Source organism: Mustela lutreola, chromosome 13 (assembly GCF_030435805.1).
Source record: "Mustela lutreola isolate mMusLut2 chromosome 13, mMusLut2.pri, whole genome shotgun sequence".
Taxonomy (NCBI): Eukaryota; Metazoa; Chordata; class Mammalia; order Carnivora; family Mustelidae; genus Mustela; species Mustela lutreola.
This window is the reverse complement of record NC_081302.1, coordinates 62268982-62294352: the sequence shown is the minus strand read 5'-3', so window position 1 is coordinate 62294352 and position 25371 is coordinate 62268982. Positions and strand designations below refer to the sequence as shown.

Genomic DNA, 25371 nt, shown 5'->3' with positions numbered 1-25371 from the left:
ATTCACCTAAATTTTAGGTGAAAGTTTAGGTGAATTGCAGAAGTGTTGCTGGAAATGGCCAGAGCGACCTTTTAGGGCTGTTTGCCCGAGAGGCACTAGGTCACAGATCACTCCATTAACAACATTTCTGCACTCAGTAGGTCAAGCAGTTTGCTTTAGTTGTAGCTTTCTGTTGCAAGAAGCCATACACTCAACCCAAAGTGGCTCAAGCAAAAAGTTTTTGGTGGCGTGTGTAACTGAAAAGCTCAGAGGTGGGGCTATCTTCTTGTGCTGCTAAACATAGGTCTTGGATGGTGTTGTAAGACCACTGGCTTCTCACTATAAATCTCTTCCTTTTCTCTCTTCACTGTTGGCCCTCTTGACCCTCAGACTCACAGAAGAGCTACAGAAGCTCTGGAGCTTAAAATGTCTTAGTTTCACGACCAGAAGTGGTCATTGCAGTCAGCCATTTGATAGTGGAAGGGTTTGCTGCATGAGACTGGATTTCCAGGGTCTGTGGAAAGAGAAGCATGCTTGGAGATCTGAGACTCCTAGAGATTAATCAGCCCTGGAGCCTTCCTACTATTAAGTCTTGTGATTGGAGACAATAACATTCTTCTCAATTAAATGACTTTGTATTAAATTTTCTTGTTAGAAAGGAATTCATCATTTGGCCTACACTTTCTTCTAGTTCCATTATTTTATTTTATACAGTACATTCAGCTCAAAGCATCCTAAATATTATTGTCATATTGGCTCCTCGTGGGTCATGTGTCGCTTCCTGACCATTCACAATGAGAATGTGATGTGTGATTGGCCCCAGGCTCAGATGCCCCAGTCCACTTCTGCAGTGGGACAGCTTCCTTCCCCCTGACTATATGGACCAAACATGGAGGAGGAGGAAGAGGAGTATCTACTGGTAAATTAGGGTATGTTTCCATAAAATAGTGAAATAGATATTGTGAAGCAAAAATATCAGGTGTCCAAGACTTCATCCTTTCGAGTGTGCCCTCTATTACACTATGGCCTTGACCTGTCAGTATAGTGAGTAGGGAGTGTGTAATTCAGTACTTGATCTGGTAGCCCAGCATGTATAACTTTGGAGATGTTCAGATCAAGGGCAGATCTACTGTGCTCTTGACCTGTCTCAATAGCTTATGAGTGCTTTTCCTCACTTAGAGCCTCATATCTCCAGCTTTGGAACATCAGCCATTCCAAGATCATGGCAAAGTAAAATGTTGTCCATGGCTGGGACAGACAACCCTTGAGAAGCTACATAGTCCGGGGCTCTCTAAAAGATAGGAGGAAACTCAGACAATGATTGAAGCAACATGTACCATCCCAGAAGCCCCATGGTTCTCTGGCCCTTTCTTTCATATTCCCTAAAGTTCAGTTGGTCTCATAGGTCTCAAAGTCAGCCTGGGATGTAGAACAGTGGGGCCTCAGGTCAGGCTGCGTCTAGTGATTTCAATTCTGCTGTTGGCTGGAATTCCATCTGTCAAGAAGGTTTTGCAGTCAGCCATTTGATAGTGGAAGAGTTAGCCCATGAAACTGGATTTCCTGCTTATCTGGAAAGAGGAGCACCCCAGGAGATCTGACATGCTCTGTGAAAATTAGGGGTTAGTTTTTGCTGGTTAGTCTCTGCTAAACCTAGTGTATTTCAATATTCGAGGATTAAAACATACACACACACACACACACACTCAAAGAAGGATTTTTCTATTTTTTTTCTCATGAACTTAAGTAACTTCATCAAGAGAATCTAATCAACTTCAAACTATTTACTTCCCTCCAAAGTAATTTCCTGTCAATGCACAGACATGCATTTTTACTTAGTTATAATTAGTGTGAACATACTCATTTTTATTTAAGAAAGGTTTTCTTTACCTTGGCATTCAGATTTGTTTTCATAGGCGAAGAAAACACTGGGAACTAGAAGGAACCTTCACTGGAGAGTTGGGAGGATTATATGGGGTCATGTTATCCTAGAGTTGAAGAAACCTTAAAGGACCCCGAATTCCACCCCATATCTCTGATGACCGCCCTTTAGACTAATAGACTCACTGGGGCAGCTTTCCCACACAAAGCCCTCTCCAGTTCTCACTCCACCACACTGAGGGGGGCTGGGGTGGGGGACACTCTCTCCTAAAGGAAGGAGGAAATCCCACCCTCCAGGTGGGGAGGGTCCAGTGTCTGTCATGTTCCTGCACCCTTGTTACCTGCCTCATTTGTGTGATGGAGTTATGTTCAATGAATGGTTTCCCATTAAGGAAGAAAGCCGCCACCAGGCTACTCTGTAACACTCCTCCATACCATTCTCCTCAACTGTGTGCTGCTTTTTAAAAATATATATAAAATGTAATCACACACCAATAGTTTCCAGTCTATCAAAGCGTAAATTTCCCAGTCTTCTCTCCTGAGTCAAGGAAGCAGCGAAGTTAGGTTTAATTAAAAGCAGCAACTATTTGTACAGCTGTCCCTGGGTTCATGGCTCCTAAAAGGATTTAACTTCAAACTCCCGCTGCCCATGTCCTTGGGGAGTTTCACACAAAGCCATTTGGGCTCCTCCTCTGGGCAATGCCAAACCCTCACTTCCCCAGTCACCTTGGCAGGGAGCCGAAGTGTGTCCTACCCTAGCTGTGCCCTGATGCCTCCTTAGCCATCAGAGTCCCTGAGTGTCTGTGGCATGAGCAAAGCAGAGAAGAGTAGAACGTCCATATACACAAGTTACACAAGTTTGGGGGACAGGGGACCTTGAAGGTTACTCCAAGAAGTTCCTGAAAATTCTCCCAGGATTGGGAAAGGGGTGGAGGAGGGGATGGGGACACGGTCTACCTTTTGTGAGCTTTCTCTGGCTCTTGGCACCCTTGCTTAGGGTGGTTCTCTTACCTGCCACCCTCAGTACCCAGGGCACGAATGGGTCACTGACAGGCATCCTTCAAAGCAGATGGGGGCAGGGTATCCCTGCGGACGGATGCATCTGCACCAAGCCGCACGTTTTCCCATCGAAGTCCTGGAGAAGAGAAAGAACCCGCGCTCAGCATTTGGGGGATTTTCGAGCGCACAAGGAGCCCAGCCTCAGGCAGTCTTGGGTCCCGACGCGCCCTTTCGTACTAAGAATTCAGGGGCCAGCGCAGGCCATCTCCTGCGGGCCTGGGGCGGGGCCAGCCCCACCCTCGAAAGGCAAGAATGCCGAGAAATGTGACCTTGGCGACCCCCAAAGCCCCCGCCTCTCTTACTCACTGCTGCACCTGCCCGCCGGGCGCGCCGAACCGCCGGCAGAGGCGATGGCTAGCCCGGCGCCCTTTGTGGCCTCTATCAGCCACCAAATGGTGGCTCTGCAGACTCTGCAGCTGCTGCAGCAGGAGTGGGGCTGGGGGGACGGTCCGGGCGACCCGGGGAACCCGCAGGATCCAGACCACGTGTCCGCCGCCCCAGGGCATCGCACAGGCCCGCGGCTGGCCCGGCCGGGGCCTGGGCGCCAAGAGGGGGGCGGGGCGCGGGGGGTCAGGAATGGCGGGTCTGGGGCTCGGGCAAGTTCCCCAGAAGTGGAAGTGGTGCGAGGCGCCGAGGGGGGCGCGGAGCTGCTGCCCTTTCCCAGGGGTCGGGTGCCCTGCACCCTGGCCCAGATGGCGATGCGCAGTGCGCTGGCCCGCGTGGTGGACTCGACCTCGGAGCTGGTCAGCGTGGAGCAGACGCTGCTGGGCCCCCTCCAGCAGGAGCGGTCCTTCCTCATCCATCTGAAGGTGAGTCTGGCCTCCAGCACCCCGCTCCAGCGCAGGATCCCGCCACAGGGCGGGGCTGCGGGGCCGGAATGAAGGGATGAAGCCGGGAGGGGCCACCCGTTGCAAAGCGGGGCCATCCACAGGGATTCCGCCTCTGTGAGAGGGAAGGGGGGAGGTGACACCCCTGGGACTTGAGTCCAGGAACTGAGGGGCCCACCTGGGGCCCACCTGGCTGTGGAACTGAAACGCAGGGAGGCCTTGCCAAAAACCTTACTTCGGAACTCCTTTCTCTCTCTCTCACATAAATCAGCCTCCTGCTCCAGCCCAAGGCCCTTTCCACATGTGCAGCTTCTAGGGGTGGAAGACAGCTGCCCCTGCTTTCCCCTTCCAAGTTAATAACCCTTACTCCAGAGCTTTAAATGCATGTATTAAGTCCCCTCTGCCTTTTGTGTGAAAAAAAATCACCTAAATTTATTTCAAGTTCCTTCACACTTAAGAATCAAACTTTTTTTTTTTTGCAGAAACCCAATTCCCCACAGAGTTCAGAGGCCTTTACGGAGTCAACCTAAATTGTCATAAAAGTGGGGTGAGAGCCGGGTGCGGCCTGGGTGTTGAAGCGTGAATACTAATGCTAAACTCCTGCTAAGTCGAGCAGCTTGTGTTTGTAGGGCATGTTTCCTCTCATGGTACCAAACTATGTTCCTCAGCCTAGCCAGGGAGCAGAACAGCTGCCTCCCCGGCCAGGTGGGACTAGGGAAATCTGCAGATCTTGGGATCCTGTGTCTGCCTTGTCATTGACTAACCTAATTGGTTTACGGTCACAATGTCTTTGGGATCTTCTGGCTTTCCAATTTTGCTTCCTACCTTCCCCTTGGGAGGCCAGCAGAAGGAAATGGGTGGGAGTGATGAAGAAAACTTAGGGGGGTTCCCCAGAGTTGCTATTCTTGCTCTTTAAGTCAAGGTTTGGAAAAAAACTGCTGTGTTTTTAGGTTACTAGACACTGTAAAAGGTTGATCTGAAATTAAATATGATCAAGCAAATGATACAGCCAAATAAGTATTGTTACTCTAATACAATGGCTTCTCAATCACCTGATACTGACATTTTGGGCTGGATAATTGTGGGGCTGTCCTGTGTGTTATAGGATGTTTAGCAACATCCTTGGCCTCAACCCGGGAGATGCCAGAAACCTTACTCCCCCCTCCCCAACAAACTGATACAACCCAATATTCCCAAATGTATGTTGGGGGAGGGGAAATAAGATTGCCTCCAAATGCGAAGCACTTCCCCACTTACATTAGGAAGTTAAAAACTGAAGCTGCATTTCACTAATGCTTGTGTGTAGAATGACCTTTTTTTGTACCATGAAGAAATAAAAAATCCTACCAAATGAACTATGATGCACCATCTATTGTAAGATCACATCAGAGATTTTGGAAACGTGAAAAAGTGTGCATCTTAGAATTGCTGAAATAGGAAGGGTTGTCTGATGTTGGGGCATATACAGGGCACATGTAGGTTGGCAGAAGGAGAGACTGAGTGATCGGCTTTACCTTAGGTGATCTCGGTAGGATTCTTGGAGGAAGTAATCTTAAAAAAAAAAAAAGAATATTTGCCCCACAGGCATAAAAGGGAAAAATCACTTCAGGGGAGCTGTGTGATCTAAGGCCCAGAAGAAATGAAAAAACTTGGGCTTTGGGGGAACTAAAATTAGTTCATTATGGCAGAAACTTTAACAGGATGATGGACAGGTAAGTGGGGTCTGATGGCAAGAAAGGTCTGTGTGTCATGCAGAGGGCCTTGAATTTTCTTGCAGGCAAAGGTAACCCTTGAAATGACTGAGGCATGGACGTGACCCTAGATAAGTCACAGCAGGTGAGGATGCAGTCTGGGGGTCAGCTTGGAGACCACTGTCCGAGGGCCCAGCCCAGCTCAAGTGCACTGGGGCTCTCTGCTCTGGCCTATAAACTATGCCACTCGAGCTTCATGCCACCGTCCCTTCTACTTGGTCATTCCTCTGATGCTTCCTACTTGACTTTTTGTCCTCAACATTTTCCACCCTTCTCAAGCGTTCTTTATCCAAACCTCAACTGGTTCATTCCTCTTCCGAGAAAATAGAGGCCATCAGACACAAATATCTTCCTCTCTACCTAAAAAAATCTCACTTCTACTCATCTTCTTTCTTGTCTCTAATAGAGAAATGCTGTTTGGTCCCCTCAACCCCCAACCCAAAGTAGCCATCCTATTGGAGTCTGCTGGTCACCTGCAGAGGAGTAATGGGTTCTGAGGGCTCCTGAGAACAGCCTGTGTTTTCAGAAGGGAGAGGTTTCTTTGGATGATTTGTCTCCTGGCCAACATCTCAGAATTTTGCTTGGTTTTTAGTTTGGAGAAAAAAGTAGTATCTTTGGTTGTAAAGGAGTGATTACAAAGAACTTAGACTTAAGGACACAGTTGTCTGTCTTTTCAGAGGGCTGGTTATGCTGACCTGGCTTCATTATTACTAGTGTTAAATTGACTTTTGCATATGCTACAAAGTGTACCACCATAAGTCTAGTGACCATCCATCAGCATACCGTTGATTACCTTCACCCATTTCAACCATGCCTCAACTCCTTTCTCCTCTGGGAACCACTAGTCTGTTCTCCATATCTATGACTTTGTCTTTGTTTTATTTTATTTGTTCATTTGTTTCATCTTTTAGATTTCACGTATGAGTGAAATCATTTAGTGTTTGCCCTCCTCTGTCTGACTGACGTCACTTAGCATAGTACCCTTAAGGTCCATCGATGCTGTTGCAAATGGCAAGAATTTATTCTTTATTTATGGCTAAGTAATATTCCATTGTGTGTGTGTGTATCTATCTATCTCACCTCTTTTTCCCTTTATCTATCGCTGGACATTTAGGTTGCTTCCATATCTTGGCTATTGTACATAATGTTGCAATAAACACAGGGGTGCATATATCTTTTCAAATTAGTGTTTTCAAATTTTTTGGATAAATACACAGAAGTGGAATAGCTAAGTCATGCAGTAGTTCTGTTCTTAATTTTTTGAGGAATCCCATACTGTTTTCCATAGTGTCTGTACTGATTTACAATCCCACTCACAGTGCCCAAGGGTTCCTTTTTTCCACACTCTGACCAACACTTGTTCTTTCTTTTCTCTTTGATAGCAGCAATTATAACAGGCGTTAGGAGGGGTCTCATTGTGGTTTTGACTTGCATTTCTCTAGTAATTAGTGATGTTGAGCACATCTTTTCATGTGCCTGTTGGCCATCTGTATGTTTTCTTTGAAGAAATGTCTGTTCACATGCTCTGCACATTTTTTAACCAGTAGTTTATTTTTTATGTCTTTGAGTTGTAGGAGTTCTTTTTATGTATTTGGATATTAACCCCTTGTCAGATATTCAGTTACAAATATCTTTTCCCGTTCAATAGGTTGCTGATTCATTCTGGTGATGGTTTCCGGTGCCCTGCAGAATCTCATTAGTTTGATGTAGTCATGTTTGTTTATTTTGCTTTTCTTTCCATTGCCTTTAGAGTCAGATCTGCAAAGATGTTCCTAAGACTGATGTTGAGGAATTTACTGCCTATGTTCTTTTTCCCCCTAGGAATTTTATGGTTTTAGGTCTTATATTCAAGTCCTTAATACAATTTGAGTTAATTTTTATGTGTAGTGTAAGATAGTGGTCCAGTTTCATTCTTTTGCCTGTGGCTGATAAGTATTCTCATTATCGTTTATTGAAGAGACTGTCCTTTCTCCATTGTATATCCTTGGCTCCTTTGTCATAGATTAATTGTCTATATCTGTGTAGATTTACTTCTGGGCTCTTAATTCTGTTCCAATCTGGTTTGTGTGTCTGTTTTTGTATCAGTATCATCCTGCTTGGGTTACTGTAGCTTTGTAGTATATCTTGAAAGCAGGGAGCATCGTACTTTCAGCTTTGTTATTTTCAATGTTGCTTTGGCTATTTGGGGTCCTTTGTAGTTCCACACACATTTTAGAATGACTGTTCTACTTCTTTGAAGTATGCCATTGGAATTTTGATAGGTATTGCACAGAACCTATAGATTGCTTTGAGTAGTGTGGATATTTCAACAATATTAAAAATATATATTAATTCTTTCAATCCAAAAACAAGGATTTGTCATTTATTTTGCCATTTATGTGTGTCTTCTCCAATTTTTTTCTTGTTTTCTTTATTTTTAAATTAAGAACATGTGGATTGATTTTATACACAGAAGGATTTCGGGAGGAGTTGTGCTAATGGAAATAACACCTGTGTATCACTTGGAAGTGTGTGGAAACATCCCTCTAACATCAATTCCCTCCCACAGTGTTAGTTGCCACAGAGAGGAGGGGGACTCACTTGAACTAAAGCCCTCGGCCCAAATGAAAGGCATTAGGGACCCAAAATAAAGACAGTGCAGGACAGCTCAGTGATCTGGTCCTGTGAAGCCTATGCCACTTGCTGCTGTAGGCCCTTGGGAAAATTATTCAGCCTTCCTGTGCCTCAGTCTCCTTTCCTTAAAGTGGATATAGAGGTATCTAACCTTATAGGGTTATTAGGATAATGCACATGAAGACTTAGCTAGTGGCTGCCCATACAAACTCTCAATACCTTTGAAATTTATCATTATTATTATTATAATTATTAACAAGTTTATGTCTCATGTTCTCATTGACTTATTATTGTGAGTTCCAGCCTTGATATTGATGGATATAGCCCATGGACTCTATTTACTTTTCTGAGTCTGTTGACAAAGGCAGAGTTAGGATGACCCAAGGAGATTTCCAAGAAGTCTCCACTATCCAGAGGTCAGCTTTAGCCCATACCTGATGACTGACTTAGAGATGCTGCCACTGAATGACTTGCTGATCAAGCCACTGAGGCTTAAGGAAGTGAAATTTTCAGGCATGGAGGCAGAGAAACTCTCAGCACAATACTGATGGACATTTTTATAGTATTTTACTCTTTTTTGAAGAAACCGACACTTAATATTCTTTTTGAATATTTAGAGATTATCATACATTCAAAACATGCATGAAGTGAGCTTTTTTATAGTGGATAAAAAAATACTTCATAATCCTGAGTCTTGTTAAATTTGTTGGAGAGGCTAGAGTTAACCTGCTAGACAAACATTTATTATAGAAGGAGACTGAGACTCAGAGGAATTTATGATTTTGCTAAAGATCTCACAGCTGGGAAGTGATGGCCTATGGCTCAAACATGGTTTTGCCTTTTTTTCTTTTTTTTTTCTGTCATATCACAGTGCTGGATTAGAGAGGTGAGATGAACATCATGCAGAAATAAAGTCCATAAGTGTGTACAGTGGGTTGGATATGCTGTGCACTGCACACTGCTTGCGGTGCAAGAATCACCTTGTAGACTGGATATCTTGGTCAGCTTGGTCTGCTATGACAGCATGCCATAGACCAGGTGGCTTAAGCCACAAACATTTATTTTCTCATTGTTCTGAAGGCTGGAAAGCTGAAGATCAAAAATTTGGTTTCTGGTAAGGTCTTTCTTCCTGGCTCGCAGACTGCCGCCTTCCCACTATGTCTTGAATGGCTTTTTCCTCTGTACCTGGTTAGAGAGAGGGAGAGATATTGGATATATCTCTCTCTTCTTACAAGGACACCAATCCTACTGGAGTAGGTCACACCCTTATGACCTCATACAACCTTAATTACCTCCCTAAAGGTCCTTTTTCCAATACAGTCACACTGGGTTATGTTTCAACACACATATTTTTTTTTTGTGGGGGTGGGGGGGCACAATTTAATCCATTATATGGGTGATTTGTGTGTCTCTTTATATGAGGGCCACTTTACATAGTGACCCAAAGCACCAGGTGAATGTAGGAAATCATTATCCGACTAGTAATAACTATCAAGAATGCCTTAGGCACTCACCACTCAAAGGGAGCATAGAAACATGCAGAGGACCAAGACAGAAGCCAGTCCAGGATTTTAAGAACTGCTGAAAATGACCAACTCACACAGACACCATTAACCAAGCCAATTATGAAGTCACTCTGATTTTTTTCTGTCTTCCTTTGAGAGTCAAAAACATTTATAGTTTCCAAGAGTTCTGCTCTGGTGCAAGTTTCATGGAAACTATGGCTGATGCCAACTTTCAGAGGCAGGAGAACTTTCCTGCTATTATAGATTAAACTTGCCTGTGAGTTCACCCATTTCAATTAGCTGATCTGGTGCCAGTTATTCTATCACGTTCCGTGGTCCTTGCTGGTTTTCTCATTCTACATACCAAGCGTGGTGGTTATAAAATCACTGGCTTTGGCTTCATGGTCACTGCTAATGCTCTTTGCAAATTGCAAGTGTGAACATTGGGTCACTCAGAGGAAGACGTTGGTGATGAGTGCTTTTTTTTCCCCATTAACGTGAGTGTGAAGCCAGTTTCTGCAAATTTGGGAATTGTGTCTTTAAAAATTACTTACAAACTATTGAAGGAATAAATGCTCAGAGCTACATGATTTTAGCATAGACAGGGAATTGCTCTTCATTTGGGATAAAATCGTGGTGTTCTGGGACAAAAAGGCCCAGTGACTACTCTTTTAATAGCTTCATTACAGCTTTGTCCTTGCTCATAACGTGAGTGATAGGAAAATCAGGACATGTACAATTGCCAAAATGAGAATTTTGGGAAAGATATCTCAGGAAGGCCCTAAAACAAACCTGCTATGTTTAACATCTTGATGGAAATGCTGCCGTGCTTTGTTCTATAATTTTAGGGTTTGCCTTGTGTGCATACCTGAATCAAGAACTTGTATCCATCACAAAGCTCTTAGTAACTGGACTTTTCTAATGAAAATGGTACCATACCCAAAGCAAATGCATAAGGAATCTTAGTTCCTTGTGAGCGTTTGCACTGGGTACACCACAAGTAAAAATGTTTAATTTCCTGTGGACGATAGACTTTTTATGGTGACTGGCAGATACTTGGGTTCTTCATTGAGTGTTTTATTAACACACAGTTACATATCTATTTGAGATTGACTGTGGGTTCAGGCCACTGGGGGCTCTTCTGGGCCCTATGAATTTGTAGTTCAAAGCCAGATGCTGATGAACCAAGGGGACAATTTGTGTAGTATGCTATTTCTGCTAGCATGGTTTTCACACCATCCCTCTACATAGAGAAATGGCTTTCCAATTTTATGGACATATCCAGTATGGGGGTGGGTGATGGGTCTGGGGAACGACTCTGTTCTCCTTCGTATGTCCTAGCACTTGGCACCTTTAGTGGAGAGTGGTCTGCTGAAGTTCATTAAGGTCAGGAGGCCCCCACCACAAAAGCTGGGGAAAGACCTTTCTTCAGTGCTCTCCATAGGGGACATTGGGCATTCAGGGCCAACTAGAAAGGACAATGTGAGAAGAAACAAGTTTGTGGAAGCCATTGCAAGAGACTATAGCTTGCGATGTGACTGTCTTGAAAAGAACCAACTTATTTTAAAGACAGTGGTGAAGGGGATATGAGCTGATTTATAGTTTATATAGATGGAGAAGTGATTTTGAAGGTGATGAGGAAGGAAAAAAAACGAAAAATCTTCCTTGTGGATTCTTTAAAAGTTATCTGCATAAAGTCATATTGTATTTTTGACTTTATTATCCGCTGGTGTTGGTTTCAGAAAATAGGCTTTGAAACTGACTGTCAAAGCCAGATTCTTTTTGCCTTCAAGACTTCAGTTTTGATGGGAGTGTTTATTTTCAGTACAAAGCTAAAAAAAGCCTTAGCTTTTCTTCCCTTTTGGACTTTGCAGGTGCATTTGCAGTCACTCAAGGATTCCAGATGTGTGCATTCCTAATAAACACAAAGCATAATGCAGAAAAGTGCAAGTGTGGCAGTTTTTCTAAGAGACCTCCCGTATGCTGGGCAGGAGAGAACAGAGTGGAGGAAGAGAGAGCTCCAGCTAGGGGGGTCGCTGATTAGATAGGAATTGGCTTGACATGGGAGGTAGAAGTTTCCATGCCTTGAATATCTTCCAGACAGCCAAACCCTCTCAATTATGTTGCAGCGAAGTGGGATGGGCCAACAGACCAATCTCAATTTGGATGTGACCAATGCCAACTGGAGCTTTGTTAACACTCAGTTAACCTTAAGAAAAATAGTGTGAATATAGGGCCAAAAAAGAAACATTCATTTGTAGACATTTTTGTTCCATCTCAAAGCTAGTTTGGTGCCTCCCTGCTCGCTGGCATGGTATCCCCGCTCATCCCCCGAGGACATCTGAGGCTCCGTAATTTCAGTTCCCCAGTCTGTCTCCCACTATGGGTAGCAGGCTCTGCTCTCCACGTCATCATAGTACCCAGCCCGGTTTCTAATTTGGGGTGGGTCTTGATGAACATTTGAGTTTGGGAAGAGAGGATTCTTTAGGATTCACTAGCACCCTTGCTGGATTATAGGGTAGCACTATTTTTAACTTTTTGAGGAAAATCCATACTGTTTTCCAGAGTGGCAGTACCAGCTTGCATTCCCAACCCTTTCTATCTTGTTAACATCTCTTGTTTCCTGTTGTTGTTACTTTTAGCCGTAATGACAGGCATAAGGTGATATCTCATTGTAGTTTTGATTTGCATTTCCCTGAAGCCAAATGATGTTGAGCATTTTTCATGTGTATGTTAGCCATCTGTATGTCTCTCCATGTCTTCTGCCCATTTCTTACCTGGATTTTTTGGTTTTGGGGTGTTGAGTTTGATAAATTCTTTATAGATTTTGGATATTAACTCTTTATCAAATAAGCCATTTACAAATGTCTTCTCCCATTCTGAAGGTTGCCTTTTAGTTTAGGGGGAAAAGAGCAATTTTTTCTTTATTTTAGAAAAATAATAAATAAATAAATAAATAAATAAATAATAAAAAAAGGTACCCCTCATTTGCTGTGTGACTTCGGTACATTGATTCATCTCTCTCAGTCACATTTCTTCATCAGTCATTCATGGATGGTTGTGAATCTTGAGTGACCCTAGATAGATCAGAAGCCTGGCCTTGGATCCTGCACCTAGCAGGTTGGGCCAGACCAGTGTTTTTTAAAATGCTGGCTTGCCATGTGCTCTCCATGTTTGGAAGTGCCCAGGGACTTCATTGTGGCACTCAAGGCTCCCACATTAGTTTGTGTGCTGGTTCCCAGCACAAAGCTCTGTTCTTTTCAGTCTGGACTTCTTCCAGTCTCAGCCCTTACTTGACTTCAGGCCTTTGCTGTGTTATTCGTTCTCTAATTGTGAGGGCCATCTCTTCCCTGAAAGGCAAAGACTGCATTCCCTGGCGCCAGCTGTCTTGGAACATCTGTACAGCTTTCCTGGATGCCTCATCCTAACCCCCATCCCCTTCTGCAAAGGCCGACAGCATTCTGATGCTCTTGACCACTTTTTTTTTTTTTTTTTAAATTGGGATTAAAAAAGGGCATAACCCAAATTTGACTATTTTTAGTGTATAGTTTAGCAGTATCAAGAACATTCAGATTATTGTGCAACCAATCTCCATAATTTTTTTCATCTTGTAAATCTGAAACTCTGTACATATTAAGCAACAAATCCCCATTACTCACCTCTGGCAGCCACCATTCTTCTCTCTGTTTCTGTGTGAGTTTGACGACTCTAAATATTGCATGTAAGTGGAATCATACGGCGTTTATCTTTCTGTGTCTGGGTTATTTCCGAGAGCGTAATGTTCTCAAGGTTCTTTCATGTTGGAGCACGTTTCAGGATTTCCTCCCTCTTTAAGGCTAAATAGTATTTCATTCTATGTATATACCATGGTTTGTTCATTCATTCATTTGTCAGGGGACCCCTGAGCTGCTCTCACTTCTTGGCTACTGTATATAGTGCTGCTGTGAACATGGGTGTGCAAATATCTCTTTGAAATCCTGATTTGAATCTTTTTGAATATGTATTCTGGAAGTGGAGTTGCTGGATCACATGGTAATTGCATTTTTAATTTTTTTGAGGAGTCTTTATGCTGTTTTCCGTAGTGGCTGCATGATTTTAGATTCCCACTGGCAGCACACAAGGGCCCAGTTTCTCCACATCTTCACTAACACTGGTGATTTTCAGGATTTTTTCAACAGTAGTCATTCTAATGGATATGACGTGTGCTCAAGCACTCTTCTTTGTGCCTTAATCTTATTCTGTGTGACCTCTCTATTACTGAACAGCTTAGATAGTTTCATCTCACCAATTAGGTTCTTAGCTTCTATAGAGCATTTTGTTCTGTAATTTTCTGTCCTTCCTTCCTCCTCTCTCCTTGTTGCCGACCTCCCATCTAGAGGAGTACTTTATGCACAACCTTAGATGAATGGAGTGCCTTATAAATTCAGGGTTTGCATGACCATGAGCTTATTTGACCTTCAAAATCTCTTTGTGTGGTAGCTATTTGTTTCTACCTTATACATTAGAGAACTGAATTTTTCAGAGATTAAAAAAAATGTCTTGTCCACAGGTGGCCTGTCAAAGGGACAGAACCAGGGCTCTGATGGCAAGTCCAGTGCTCATGAAGGGGAAATCCCAGCATTCCAGGGGTCTTTGCAGGTGCCTGGAGGGCTGCCATCCTAACTAACATCTAGAAAATCCTTTTTGCTGTATAGAATAACATGCTCACAGCTTTTGGAGATTAGGACATGGACATCTTCAGGAGGCCATTATTCTGTCTACTACAGGGCAGATTTCAGCTAAGAATTAAGGGGAAAAAAATGTTCTTGAAATTAGAGCTAAGGGTTGCCTCCTAAGCACATGGGTTTCTCCTGTGTGGCAAACAGTGTGACACCAGGTGTGCTCCAGAAAGGATTCACACGTCAGAAAGGGCTTTGTATGAGAATTCTACAGTGCTTGGATTATGAGTCTATAAATGTCTGGTTTTCTGTAGGGTTGGGTCTTTGTGTTTTTACCATAGCCCCCATCCCCTTTCACTGGACATTTAGATATATGCTCTTGTGTCTCAATGCTCCTACTAGGTTATCAGCTTTTTATAGACTAGGTACCCATGTCTTACTGCTTTTTACCCAGTGTGTTCAATCATGTAGTGGAGACTTCACATGTTTGAAATAAATGTATTTGTTTCATTAACTGAGTCTGAGGCCATTACCCCAGTAGATGAGTTGAGTCACTATAAAATGTAAATGTCGCCTATCAGTTTGAAGCACTGTAACAACCAACACATTCCATATCCACAGTCTGAAATTATACAAGGCTTTAGACGTTCCAAAACCTGTCTTTAGATTGCTCAGTCAGAGCGTTCTAATGCTGGCAACGTACTCAAAACCCTGTGAAGGGTATGACATCATTTCTGAAAGCATCTGGGACTTGCTAAATAAAAGCTGCTGGGTGGATGTGTCCTGTCATTGAATGGAAAGCAGCAAATATGAAATCATCATGAGCATCGATCATGGGATTTTCTACTGAAAGTCCATGAGCCGTTCAATATGCCACTGTCTCAATGCTGTGATTTTTGGCCCCCATCTATACAACAGAATCAGTAGAGGTTTGGCTGGAAGCCATGATCACTGGATCCACAGTTAGCCTTCAGACCCCAGGAAGAGAAGCAACCACCTGTTTTATTTTTCCATCCCCAGGCTTAAGAGTCCCATGGAAAGCCTGTGCCTATTAATTTGTTTTCTTTGACTGTTAATATTGTTGAGAAAGGATTAAAAAACTGTACTAAAAGGGTAAAATAAAGAGACTTTGCAAAGCTTGCCAGAGATCTGAAGTTTACCCAGGGCCTCAGGGACCAGTGCAGCCCAGCAGTGGAATTTTATTATATGTATATTTTCCCCAAATGATGCCTTCTTTGATTCTTTACAGTAAACATGAAATTGACTTCAGATTTTAGGCCCACAAACATATTTTTAAGGCATTTTAATCTTATTTGGGTGATAAATGCCTTTGCAGACTGGCTAATAGGCACACGTCAGCACACATTTCAGTGGTTCCTTCAATTTTGAATTTCCCTTTGCATGTTGTCTTTGATCCTTCCACTTTGTACTTAGAGTTGGATTATTTCTGTAAAGCAAGCAGACAATTTCTCTTGATGTGGATCTGGCGTAGTAGTCCAGAAGGCATTACTCCATCTCAACTTTCCCATTCCCAAGCAATATGTAGGAACATAGGTTACTCCATGAACTATGGGACGGATTATCTACGTAACCTCTTGATACCTTCTGAGCAGAAATGAGCAAAACGCAAAGGCAAAGCAAGAATGCTTTAAATAGGAAGAAAAAAAACAAGAAGCATGGTAGGCTGTGAATGCTTGAGTAAAGGAACTGTGGCTTGTTGTGTTGATCTTTCTGTCCCAGCCCCTCACTCACACTGGAGTCCGGCTGCCATTGTTGGCCAAACTCAACAGATGAATGTTTGTTCTGTTTCCCAGAAAATGTTCTCTAATAAACACTTTGCCAGAAACCCAGGTCCTTCTCACCCAAGTGACAGAGTTTTTGTTAGGGAGAAGAATAGCTTCTCTTTCCACATAGAAGTAGGAAGAAAACCCTAGTTCCAAACTTCAGTTCAGCTTTTAGTTCTTCCATTTTCTTTTGGATTATGTTTTTTTTTTCTTGTCCTAAGTTCTTGAGTTGAATTCTTAGCTCATATTTTTCAGTGATTATTCTTTACTTTTATGGCATTCTCAATGCAGGTGTATCCCCCAAATTTGTGATATACTATTTCCATAATTGTTCAGTATAAAGTATTTTAAAATTTCAATTATTTTTTCACTGATCCATGAATTATTTGGAAGTAGATTTTTAAGTCATGTATGTATTGGGAAAGTTATGTTATTGATTTCTCATTTATTTGTATTATTATTTATATGATATAGACTTCTAGATATTCGTTGAGAATTTGCTTCTAGCATATTACAATAGAGGCAGCTTTCATAAACATTCCATATATCTTTGGGAAAATTTGTATTTGCTTATCTTTATTGGACCAAGCTTGTGATTAGTGTTTTAGTCTTTTCTCTCCAAGTTGATCATTTTGTTGTTTGATTTTTTTCAGTGTCTGAGTAAGCTGGGTAGAAATCAGCTTTTATGTTTGTGGATTGAATGTAAATTAAGATAATCATATTAGGCACACACGAAGTATAGAACTGTTATCCTTCTTGAGGAATAGGTCCTTTTATTAGCTGTAGTTTATTTTATCCCTAATAATGATTTTCCTGGCTTTGTTTCAACTCTTCTTTGCTGTGTATATGTTTTAGCATCCATTTACTTTAAGTCTTTAGGTGTTTTTAGTTTTGAATGTGTTCCTTGTAAATAATTTATCAATAGATTTTTTAAAAATTAATCTGGTAACCACATATTTCAAAATGTGTCTGATTTAATGCTTTCTATTCACCTTGATTTATGTTTGTATATTTCTTCCTTTTTACCTTCTAAAAACAGAATCAATTAAGTTTTCATTTTCTTTTTATCTGCTGATTTTGAAGTTTTACATATTACTTCTATCCTTTAATGATAAGCCTTACATTTCTCACATGCATACTTAATATATCTGAAATTTATCAACTTCATCACCTTTCTGAATATGTATAATGCCTTAGAATGCCAGTCCCTCCTACATGTTACTACTATTCAGGATTTTGGAACCATCTCGTTTTTGTAAGTCCCAAGTTAATGGTTATAATTTTGGTTTTGAACATCAGTTCTTGAACATCATATTTTAAGTTTGTTTGTTCACTGTGGCTTCTTGCATCTCATTCTTTCCTTTTGAGATGAATGTCCCCTATCTGAATTATATCTCTAGGAAAATATGACAGTGAAGGTAGTAACTACTGTTTTCCTTTAAAAGGAAGGCATATTTATTTTACCCTGACATTTAAATAATAGTTTTATTGAATTAAAAAAAATTCTATGTTGACAATTATTTGAAAAGTTATCCCATTCTTTTCTAGGTTTTGGTCCTTGTAGCTTGGCTGTTGGCAGTCTGTCCTGTCATCCCTTGAAGGTCATCCATTCCACCCTTACCCCCTGCCCCCAGTTGCTTTTAAGAGTAGTTTTGCCTTAATAAGTTTAGATTTGAATCTCATTTCACTTATTCTGTTCAAGGCTGATTTTATATCCTGAATCTATGTTCATGATCCTGGATTCATGTTTTGGATCAATTTTGAATAATTCTTATCCATTATTCTCTTTGACTATTATTTCCCTTCTTCTCCCCCAACCCTCTCTTCTATCATTCATGTTATTTAACTTTCCATACATATTTCCCATGTCTGGCTTTTTATCTTGCATTCTGAGTAATTTTCTCATATTCATCATCTAGTTTACTATGCCTTATTTCGAATGTATTTATTCAGGTGTCTAAATTGTCTATTGAGTTTTTAATTTGTCACAATAGTTTCTAGAAATGGTATTTGGTTCTTTTCCAAGCCTGTTTTTACTTAAAGTGTTTCTGATTCCTTCTTTTATATTTTTAATCACTTTAAACATATTTTATAGTTTCTAGCTCAAATACTTGGAGTTTATACTGCCCTGTATTGGTATCTGCTATATCATGGTGGGTTATATTTTAAATTTCATATTCTGAGTTTGTCTTTGACAAAGTGTTATGGGAATACTACTGTGGGGCATGGGTTGTAGACTTGTCCCCATGGAATAGGCTTTTATTTGCTTTTACCATGTGTCCATGGATATTTTAGCCCAGTTCCAATTTTTAAGCCACTTTCTTAGCATGAGTGTTCCCAGAACATGTATGTGGTACAGAGGGCAGCTCCCAGCTTTAGCTGTTGGGTAGCAAAGGTCAACAGTTACACATTCTTGGGGCAACTTTATCCTCCACCCCAAACCCAGCTCCAGATTAACTTTCTTTTTTTTTGATGAATATTGGTGGGCAGCTAAAATAGTCTACTTTTTCTTTATCTCTGTCCATTAGGGATTTTCATGGTTTTCTTGCAATGCCAGAAAGGATATTTGCTCTATTTTATTTAGACTTCAGTTTCCTCAAAGGGTTTTAGGGAAAATAAGTGTGCCATGTTATCAAAACCAGAAGTCTGTGAAGAGCATTTACATGTATTTAAAATAAATTATATATTCAACATTATCTCTGGTATGGAATAATTTTATTTGTTTGTTTATTGGAATAATTTTAGTGTACCATTTCTATACAATGGATTTTAGAATATGAAGCATTTGGGAAATAAAAATCTAGTTATTTCATTCTTTTAAACTACCTGGGAACTATTCTTTCTAAATTTGCATTGGAAAGTTCTTGACACTATGTTCATTATATACCATATCCTGTGTTGGAATTTTGAAGACTGTGAGTATGGAATAATAGGAACAGAGGCTATTTGTGTATTCTTCAAAGCTCTGTTATGAACAAATAACAGAAACTCAACTCCAAATGGCTGAAGTAAAAAGGCATATTTATTGATTCAGATAACCAAAAAATCCTGGGGCTTATTTTTCAAGTATAGCTGGATCAATATACTCAGATAATATAATTAGAATCGATTTCTTTTAATCCCTTGGTTCTGCTTTTTTTTTTTTTTTTTTTTTCTTTTTCCTCTACTGACTTCCTTCTCATGTGGGTTCTCCCCTTATGGTGGCAGGATGCTTTCCAAAAGCCCCAGTTAAAAAGAATTTCTCTTTCCCAGTCCAAAAGACATTCTAGAACTGTAGCTTATTGTTCTGTGTTAGGTCACCTGTCCATTCCTGACCAAGCCAAAATGATTGAAGGGTGGTCATCTCTAATTGGCTGATCCCTGGAGTTGTAGAGTGGGTGGAGTCAGCTTTGGCCAAATCACATAGGCTGAAGATGGAGGAGAGTAGTTCCCTCAGAGAAAAATTGAGGTCCTTTGATGGGAAGAGATGGGAATGGAAATGTCCCCATAACCTATCTAATTGCTTATGTTTGCTGTTTATTTCAGGATAGTGTTGAGTTTAGAAACATCTGCAGTCATTTGGCTCTACAAATTCAAGGACAACAGTTTGACAGAGATTTGAATGCTGCCCACCAGTGTTTGAAGACAATAGTCAAGAAGCTGATTCAGTCACTTGCTAATCTTCCTTCAGATGCCCACGTGGTAGCCTGTGCTTCTTTGAGACAAATCTTACAGAATCTCCCAGACATATGAAGGCCCAAGGCACCAGAATTAAAACCCAGCTGGTACTGCCAGGCGAACTGGGTAGCTTATGTTCATAATTGAATCAGCAGACAATAGATGCTTTTACCCCAGTAAGGAGAGACTTGTTGACATATACAGAAGTCTGACCAATGGCATCTGTACCCTTTAGATAACAGCATGTTGGTGAAAATTTTTTAAGGCAGTAGTTTACATTTTTAAGTATGTTGACATATTTGCTTACTTTTTGATTGAAATATATTCTACTTTGTGAAACTGATTGGATTATATATGTATATATTTACTGATTCATATTAAGTATTAGTTTTGATCAAATGATACATTTATCTATACTTATATTAACGTAGGACTATGAGGTTTAATATGGTTATATAATATGTTTATTTATATATGGTTATATGATTAAAGCCTCATGATTCTTAAAATTATCTTGAATAAATAGGATATTTGATAATTTATATGTTTTCCGTACTAAGCACTTCATTTTATGTTATGAAAATGATCTTTAGATGTTGTAGGATCACATGTGTCAGTAATTATGAGTTCCAATCCTGGCATTAATAACTTACTGTTGGACAGGAAAATAGTTGCTTCTAAGCCTTGTGCTTTCATACACTGATTTGTAAATTTACAATGATAATGAGCTATGAAGTACCAAGGATATATGATATGTAAACACAAAGTACAGTATTATTAAAGTCTCCTGTGGAAACATGTAGCTCTTCTTACTGTTTCTAAATATTCCAATTGAAGTAGGAAATTCCTGTGAAAAACAGGAGGGAGTGGATACACTGGCAGGTTTCCCTAAATATTTAGAGCTGGGGAAAGAAAGGCTAACTTTTTTTTTGCAACAATGATCTGAATATGCTTAGGAAAAACTAAATTTCCTGTTGTTTAATGATGACTGTATTGAAAACCAGCTTATACACAGACACATAAATACACACACTCCTTCTTTTGCCTGTAGTATCAAGTCTTGCCTCTCAATAGGGGCATTTATATCAGTATGCTCTTATCTTATAGAATTTCCTCCAATCTTTAAAAAACACTTCCCCCAGCAACTACTTTATTTCTCTCCTCCCCTATGAGCAAAACTCATGGAAATCCTCCCAATTAGTTGCCTACAATTCTTTTTTTTTTCTTTTCCAATTCCCTTCTGAACTTCCTTTAAATGAATTTTGTGCCCACACTCCACCAAAAATATTCTTGTCATGACTTCCGTTGACTGCTCACTGATGAGTTCATAGTAAATTCTCAATCCTCATCTTACTTGATTTATCAGCTGTTTTTGATATGGTTGACTACTCCTTCCTTGAATCATCTTATTTTGGTTTTCAGATCAGCAGACTTTCTTGGTTTTACCTCACTAACTCACTCACAGAGCTGTTTCTTATTTCCTCCACATTGCCCTGACTTCTTAATTTTAGAATTCTTCAGGCTTGGTCTTGGTACTTTTTCTGTATTACACTTATTCCACAGTGATTCTAAATACCAGGTATTCACCAATGATGCCAAGACATATTCTTTCACCCTGAACTCCAGATTCCTGTAGCCAAATCACTACAGAGTATGTCTACTTAAAAGGCTTTTTCAATCCCAAAACAGAATTCTTGATGCCCAAATCTGCTTCTCCCTCATCTTCTAATTCTCACTTGGTGGTATCTTACATCATTCCAGCCACATATGCAAAAAGAACATTGAAATCATCCTTGACTCTTTGATTACTCTCACATATAGTCACTCAATCAACAAATCCTAATGGCTCAACTGTCAAAATATATCCCAAGTCATGTCACTTCTCACCACTTCCATAGCTATGACCGTAGTCCTGTTCCTGCCTGGAGCAACACAGTACTTTCATAAATGGCCACACTACTTCAGTGCCCTCTCTCTGTTATTTAGTCTATTATCTATCAGCCACAGTAATATAAATCAAACTGATTACTCCTCTACTCTCAATCTACCAATGGTTTCCCTTCTTACTGAGAATAAAATTCAAATTCTGTCTCTGACCCAACTCCTACTCTGTTTCTACTCCAATAATATTAGTCTCTTTGCTGAACTCACTTCTTCAAACACAATTAGTTTTACAGCCTTTGTGTTACTCTTTCCTCTGCCTTAAAGACTTCTCTCCCATCTACTTCAAGTAGGTCTCTACTCCAGGGCCCTTCATTAAAGAGGCCTTCTCTGGAAGACACAAAGAAATGGAAAAAATTTCCATGCTCATGAACTGGAAGAACAAATATTGTGAAAATGTCTATGCTACCTTAATCTATGCATTTAATGCAATCCCTATCAAAATGCCAACAATTTTTTTTCAAAGAAATGGAATAAATAATCCTAAAATTTATATGGAACTAAAAAGAAAGACCCTGAATAGCCAGAGGAATGTTGAAAAAGAAAACCAAAGTTGGCAGCATCACAATTCCAGACTTCAAGCTCTATTACAAAGCTGTCATCATCAAGACAGTATGGTACTGGAACAAAAACAGACACATAGGTCAGTGGAGCTGAATAGAGAGTGAAGAAATGGACCCTCAGCTCTATGGTCAACTAATCTTTGACAAAGCAGAAAAGAATGTCCATTGGAAAAAAAAGACAGTCTCTTCAACACCTGATGTTGGGGAAATTGGACAGCCACATGCAGAAAAATGAAACTGGACCATTTCCTTACACAACATATAAAAATAGACTCAAAATGGATGAAAGACCTCAATGTGAGACAGGAATCCATCAAAATCCCTGAGGAGAACACAGGCAGCAACCTCTTCGACCTCAGCCACAGCAACTTCTTCCTAGAAACATCACCAAACTCAAGGGATGCAAGGGCAAAAATGAACTACAGGGACTTCATCAAGATCAAAAGCTTTTGCACAGCAAAGGAAACAGTCAAAAAAACAAAAGAAAACTGACAGAATGGGAGAAGATATTAGCAAATGACATATCACATAAAGGACTAGTATCGAAAATCTAGAAAGAACTTACCGAACTCAACACCCAAAGAACAAATAATCCAATCAATAAATGGGCAGAAGACATGAACAGACATTTCTGCAAAGAAGACATCCAGATGGCCAACAGACATATGAAAAACTGCTCAACATTACTCGGCATCAGAGAACTACAAATCAAAACCACACTGAGATAGCCCCTCACACCAGTCAGAATGGCTAAATTTAACAAGTCAGAAAATGACAGATATTGGAGAGGATGCGGAGAAAGGGGAAACCTCCTACACTATTGGTTGGAATGCAAGCTGGTGCAGCCACTCTGGAAAACAGTATGGAGGTTCCTCAAAATGTTGAAAATAGAGCTACTCTGCAACCCAGCAATCACACTACCGGGTATTTACCCTAAAGATACAAATGTAGGGATCCAAAGGGGCACATGTACCCAAATGTTTACAGCAGCAATGTCCACAACAACCAAACCATGGAAAGAACCTAGATGTCCATCAACAGATGAATGGATAAAGAAGATGTGGTGTATATATGCAATGGAATACTATATAGCCATCAAAAAAACAGAAATCTTGCCATTTGCAATGATGTGGATGGAACTAGAGGGTATTATGCTAAGTGAAATAAGTCAATCAGTGAAAGAAAGTTATCATATGATCTCTCTGATATGAAGACTTTGAGAGGCAGGGTAGGGGACCGTGGGGAGGAGGGAAAAAAGGAAACAAGTTTGGATGGGGAGGGAGACAAACCATAAGAGACTCTTTTTTAAAAGATTTTATTTATTTATTTGACAGACAGAGATCACAAGTAGGCAGAGAAGTGGGCAGGGAGAGGGAGAGAGAGAGGCAGAAACAGGCTTCTTGTAAAGCAGAGAGCCTAATGTGGGGCTCGATCCCAGGATCCTGCTGAAGGCAGAGGCTTTAACCCACTGAGCCATCCAGGTGCCCCCATAAGAGACTCTTAATCTCACAATACAAACTAAGGGCTGCTGGGGGTGGGAGAGGAGGAATGGGTTGGCTGGGTTATGGACATTGGGGAGGGTATGTGCTATGGTGAATGCTGTGAAATGTGTAAGCCGGATGACTCACAGACCTGTATCCCTGGGGTAAATAATACATTATACGTTAATTTTTTTAAAAAAGGCTCTTTCTAACTCTTATCAAAAATAGCATCCCTTTTTACTCTCTATCCCTTCTCCCTGCTCTGTTCTCTTCATAAGGCCATCTTATAATGGCCTAAATTTATGTTTTTATTGACCATTGTAGTGGATTGAATGGTGGCCCCCAAAGGGTATGTCTCTGTCCTGATCAGTATAATGTGTGACTATTACCATATATCCCAAAAAGTGAATATGACCTTAGATAGTAACAGAGGTGATTACATTACAGATAATGAGATTAGATTTTCTGAGATTATCTGAGTAGATTCTAAATGCCATCAGAAGTAGCTACTGAGGAATTTGATCCCTTCAGTCAGCTCCAAGACTTACATCTTTCAGTAACTATCTACATACAAAGAAAAAAGTTAAAAAGACAATTTTAAGGATTAAATTATTCAGAACATTTGGATTAAGTGTTGGGTGAAAAGCAGTCTTGTAGCTACTATTCAATAAATGGTTAATGATCATGGTGCTCATTGTAAGAATGATGGGGCCAATCTAAGTCACTCCAAAGAGTTGTCCTTTTCTCTTCAGCTTTTCCTTGTGGTCCTTTTCCTTTTCCCTTGTACCTCAAATGCTACATAAGTGTCTGTTGAAAAAAGGCACATTTTAAACTTCAGTATGGCGGGCTATTTTCTTCCATAGCCATATCCTCATTATCATCATCACCACCACCAACAGCAATAACAACAATCTTAATGAAAACTCCCACATTTTTGTGGCCCCAGCAATGTTTGGAGAGATTTGGTCATCTTGGAGTTAGGCTGTAGTTTCTTTGTTTGTTTAAGACCATGCAGGGCCTTGAGCAGTAGGTGATACTTGCATAGGGACAGGTTCTGGATGTCTCTTCATAATGCTGAGAAAAAATTGAGTCATCTAATATTTTCACTGTTGGATTCCCTTGGATACTTCATGCGTCTATTTCTCTAGACTCTTATGTTTCAGTGTCCTTAACAGTAGGTTTATGGATGGTGGAAACACATTTGCTTATCGAATAAAAATATGGGCCACACTGGGAACTTCCTAAGCAGGGGTGGACAAACAATGACAAGATGATAACCTACACACCTCCTTTTTTCCTTAGATGGTTTTTTCACTGCTTTCTCTACTTCTCTAGAAGTTCCATGAGCTTCCAGATCAACCTACTCCTACATGTTTTGGTGGCATACTTTGTGCTGGCATAAAAACTCTCTTCAGGTTCCTTTGGCTGTGTTTCATTTTTTTTTGCCTCTTCTGAATCCGTTCTCTTCCCCCATCTAAGTGCTCTCTCATTCTTCTAATCATCACAGCTTCTCTCCAAAGTAGATTAGTGTTCTTGGTTTAAATGAAGGCCTTTGGAGAATAGAAAGTTGTAAGATACTTATTTCACACAGAGCATAGGACTGCTAGACTCAAGTCTTTTGCATCTAAAAATTCCCTCCAACATTCCACACCATTTTCCGTTGTTCTCCATGCTC

General features: G+C 40.6%; 1 protein-coding gene across 1 annotated transcript; it reads left to right on the top strand.

The window, feature by feature from the left end:
* Positions 1-2994: 2994 nt before the first annotated feature.
* DLEU7 (deleted in lymphocytic leukemia 7) lies at positions 2995-20491 on the top strand. Its single transcript, XM_059144633.1, has 2 exons — positions 2995-3725; positions 19580-20491. Exons 1-2 carry the CDS (start codon positions 3267-3269, stop codon positions 19784-19786), a joined length of 666 nt encoding a protein of 221 aa, XP_059000616.1. The 5' UTR covers positions 2995-3266; the 3' UTR covers positions 19787-20491.
* The last annotated feature ends 4880 nt before the right edge of the window (positions 20492-25371 follow it).

Excerpts from the sequence above, each read along its gene's own strand:
- DLEU7 (XM_059144633.1), top strand. The coding sequence starts at position 3,267 with ATGGCTAGCCCGGCGCCCTTTGTGGCCTCTATCAGCCACCAAATGGTG. Across the intron at positions 3,726-19,579 it reads CCTTCCTCATCCATCTGAAG|GATAGTGTTGAGTTTAGAAA; the intron begins GTGAGTCTGGCC and ends TGTTTATTTCAG.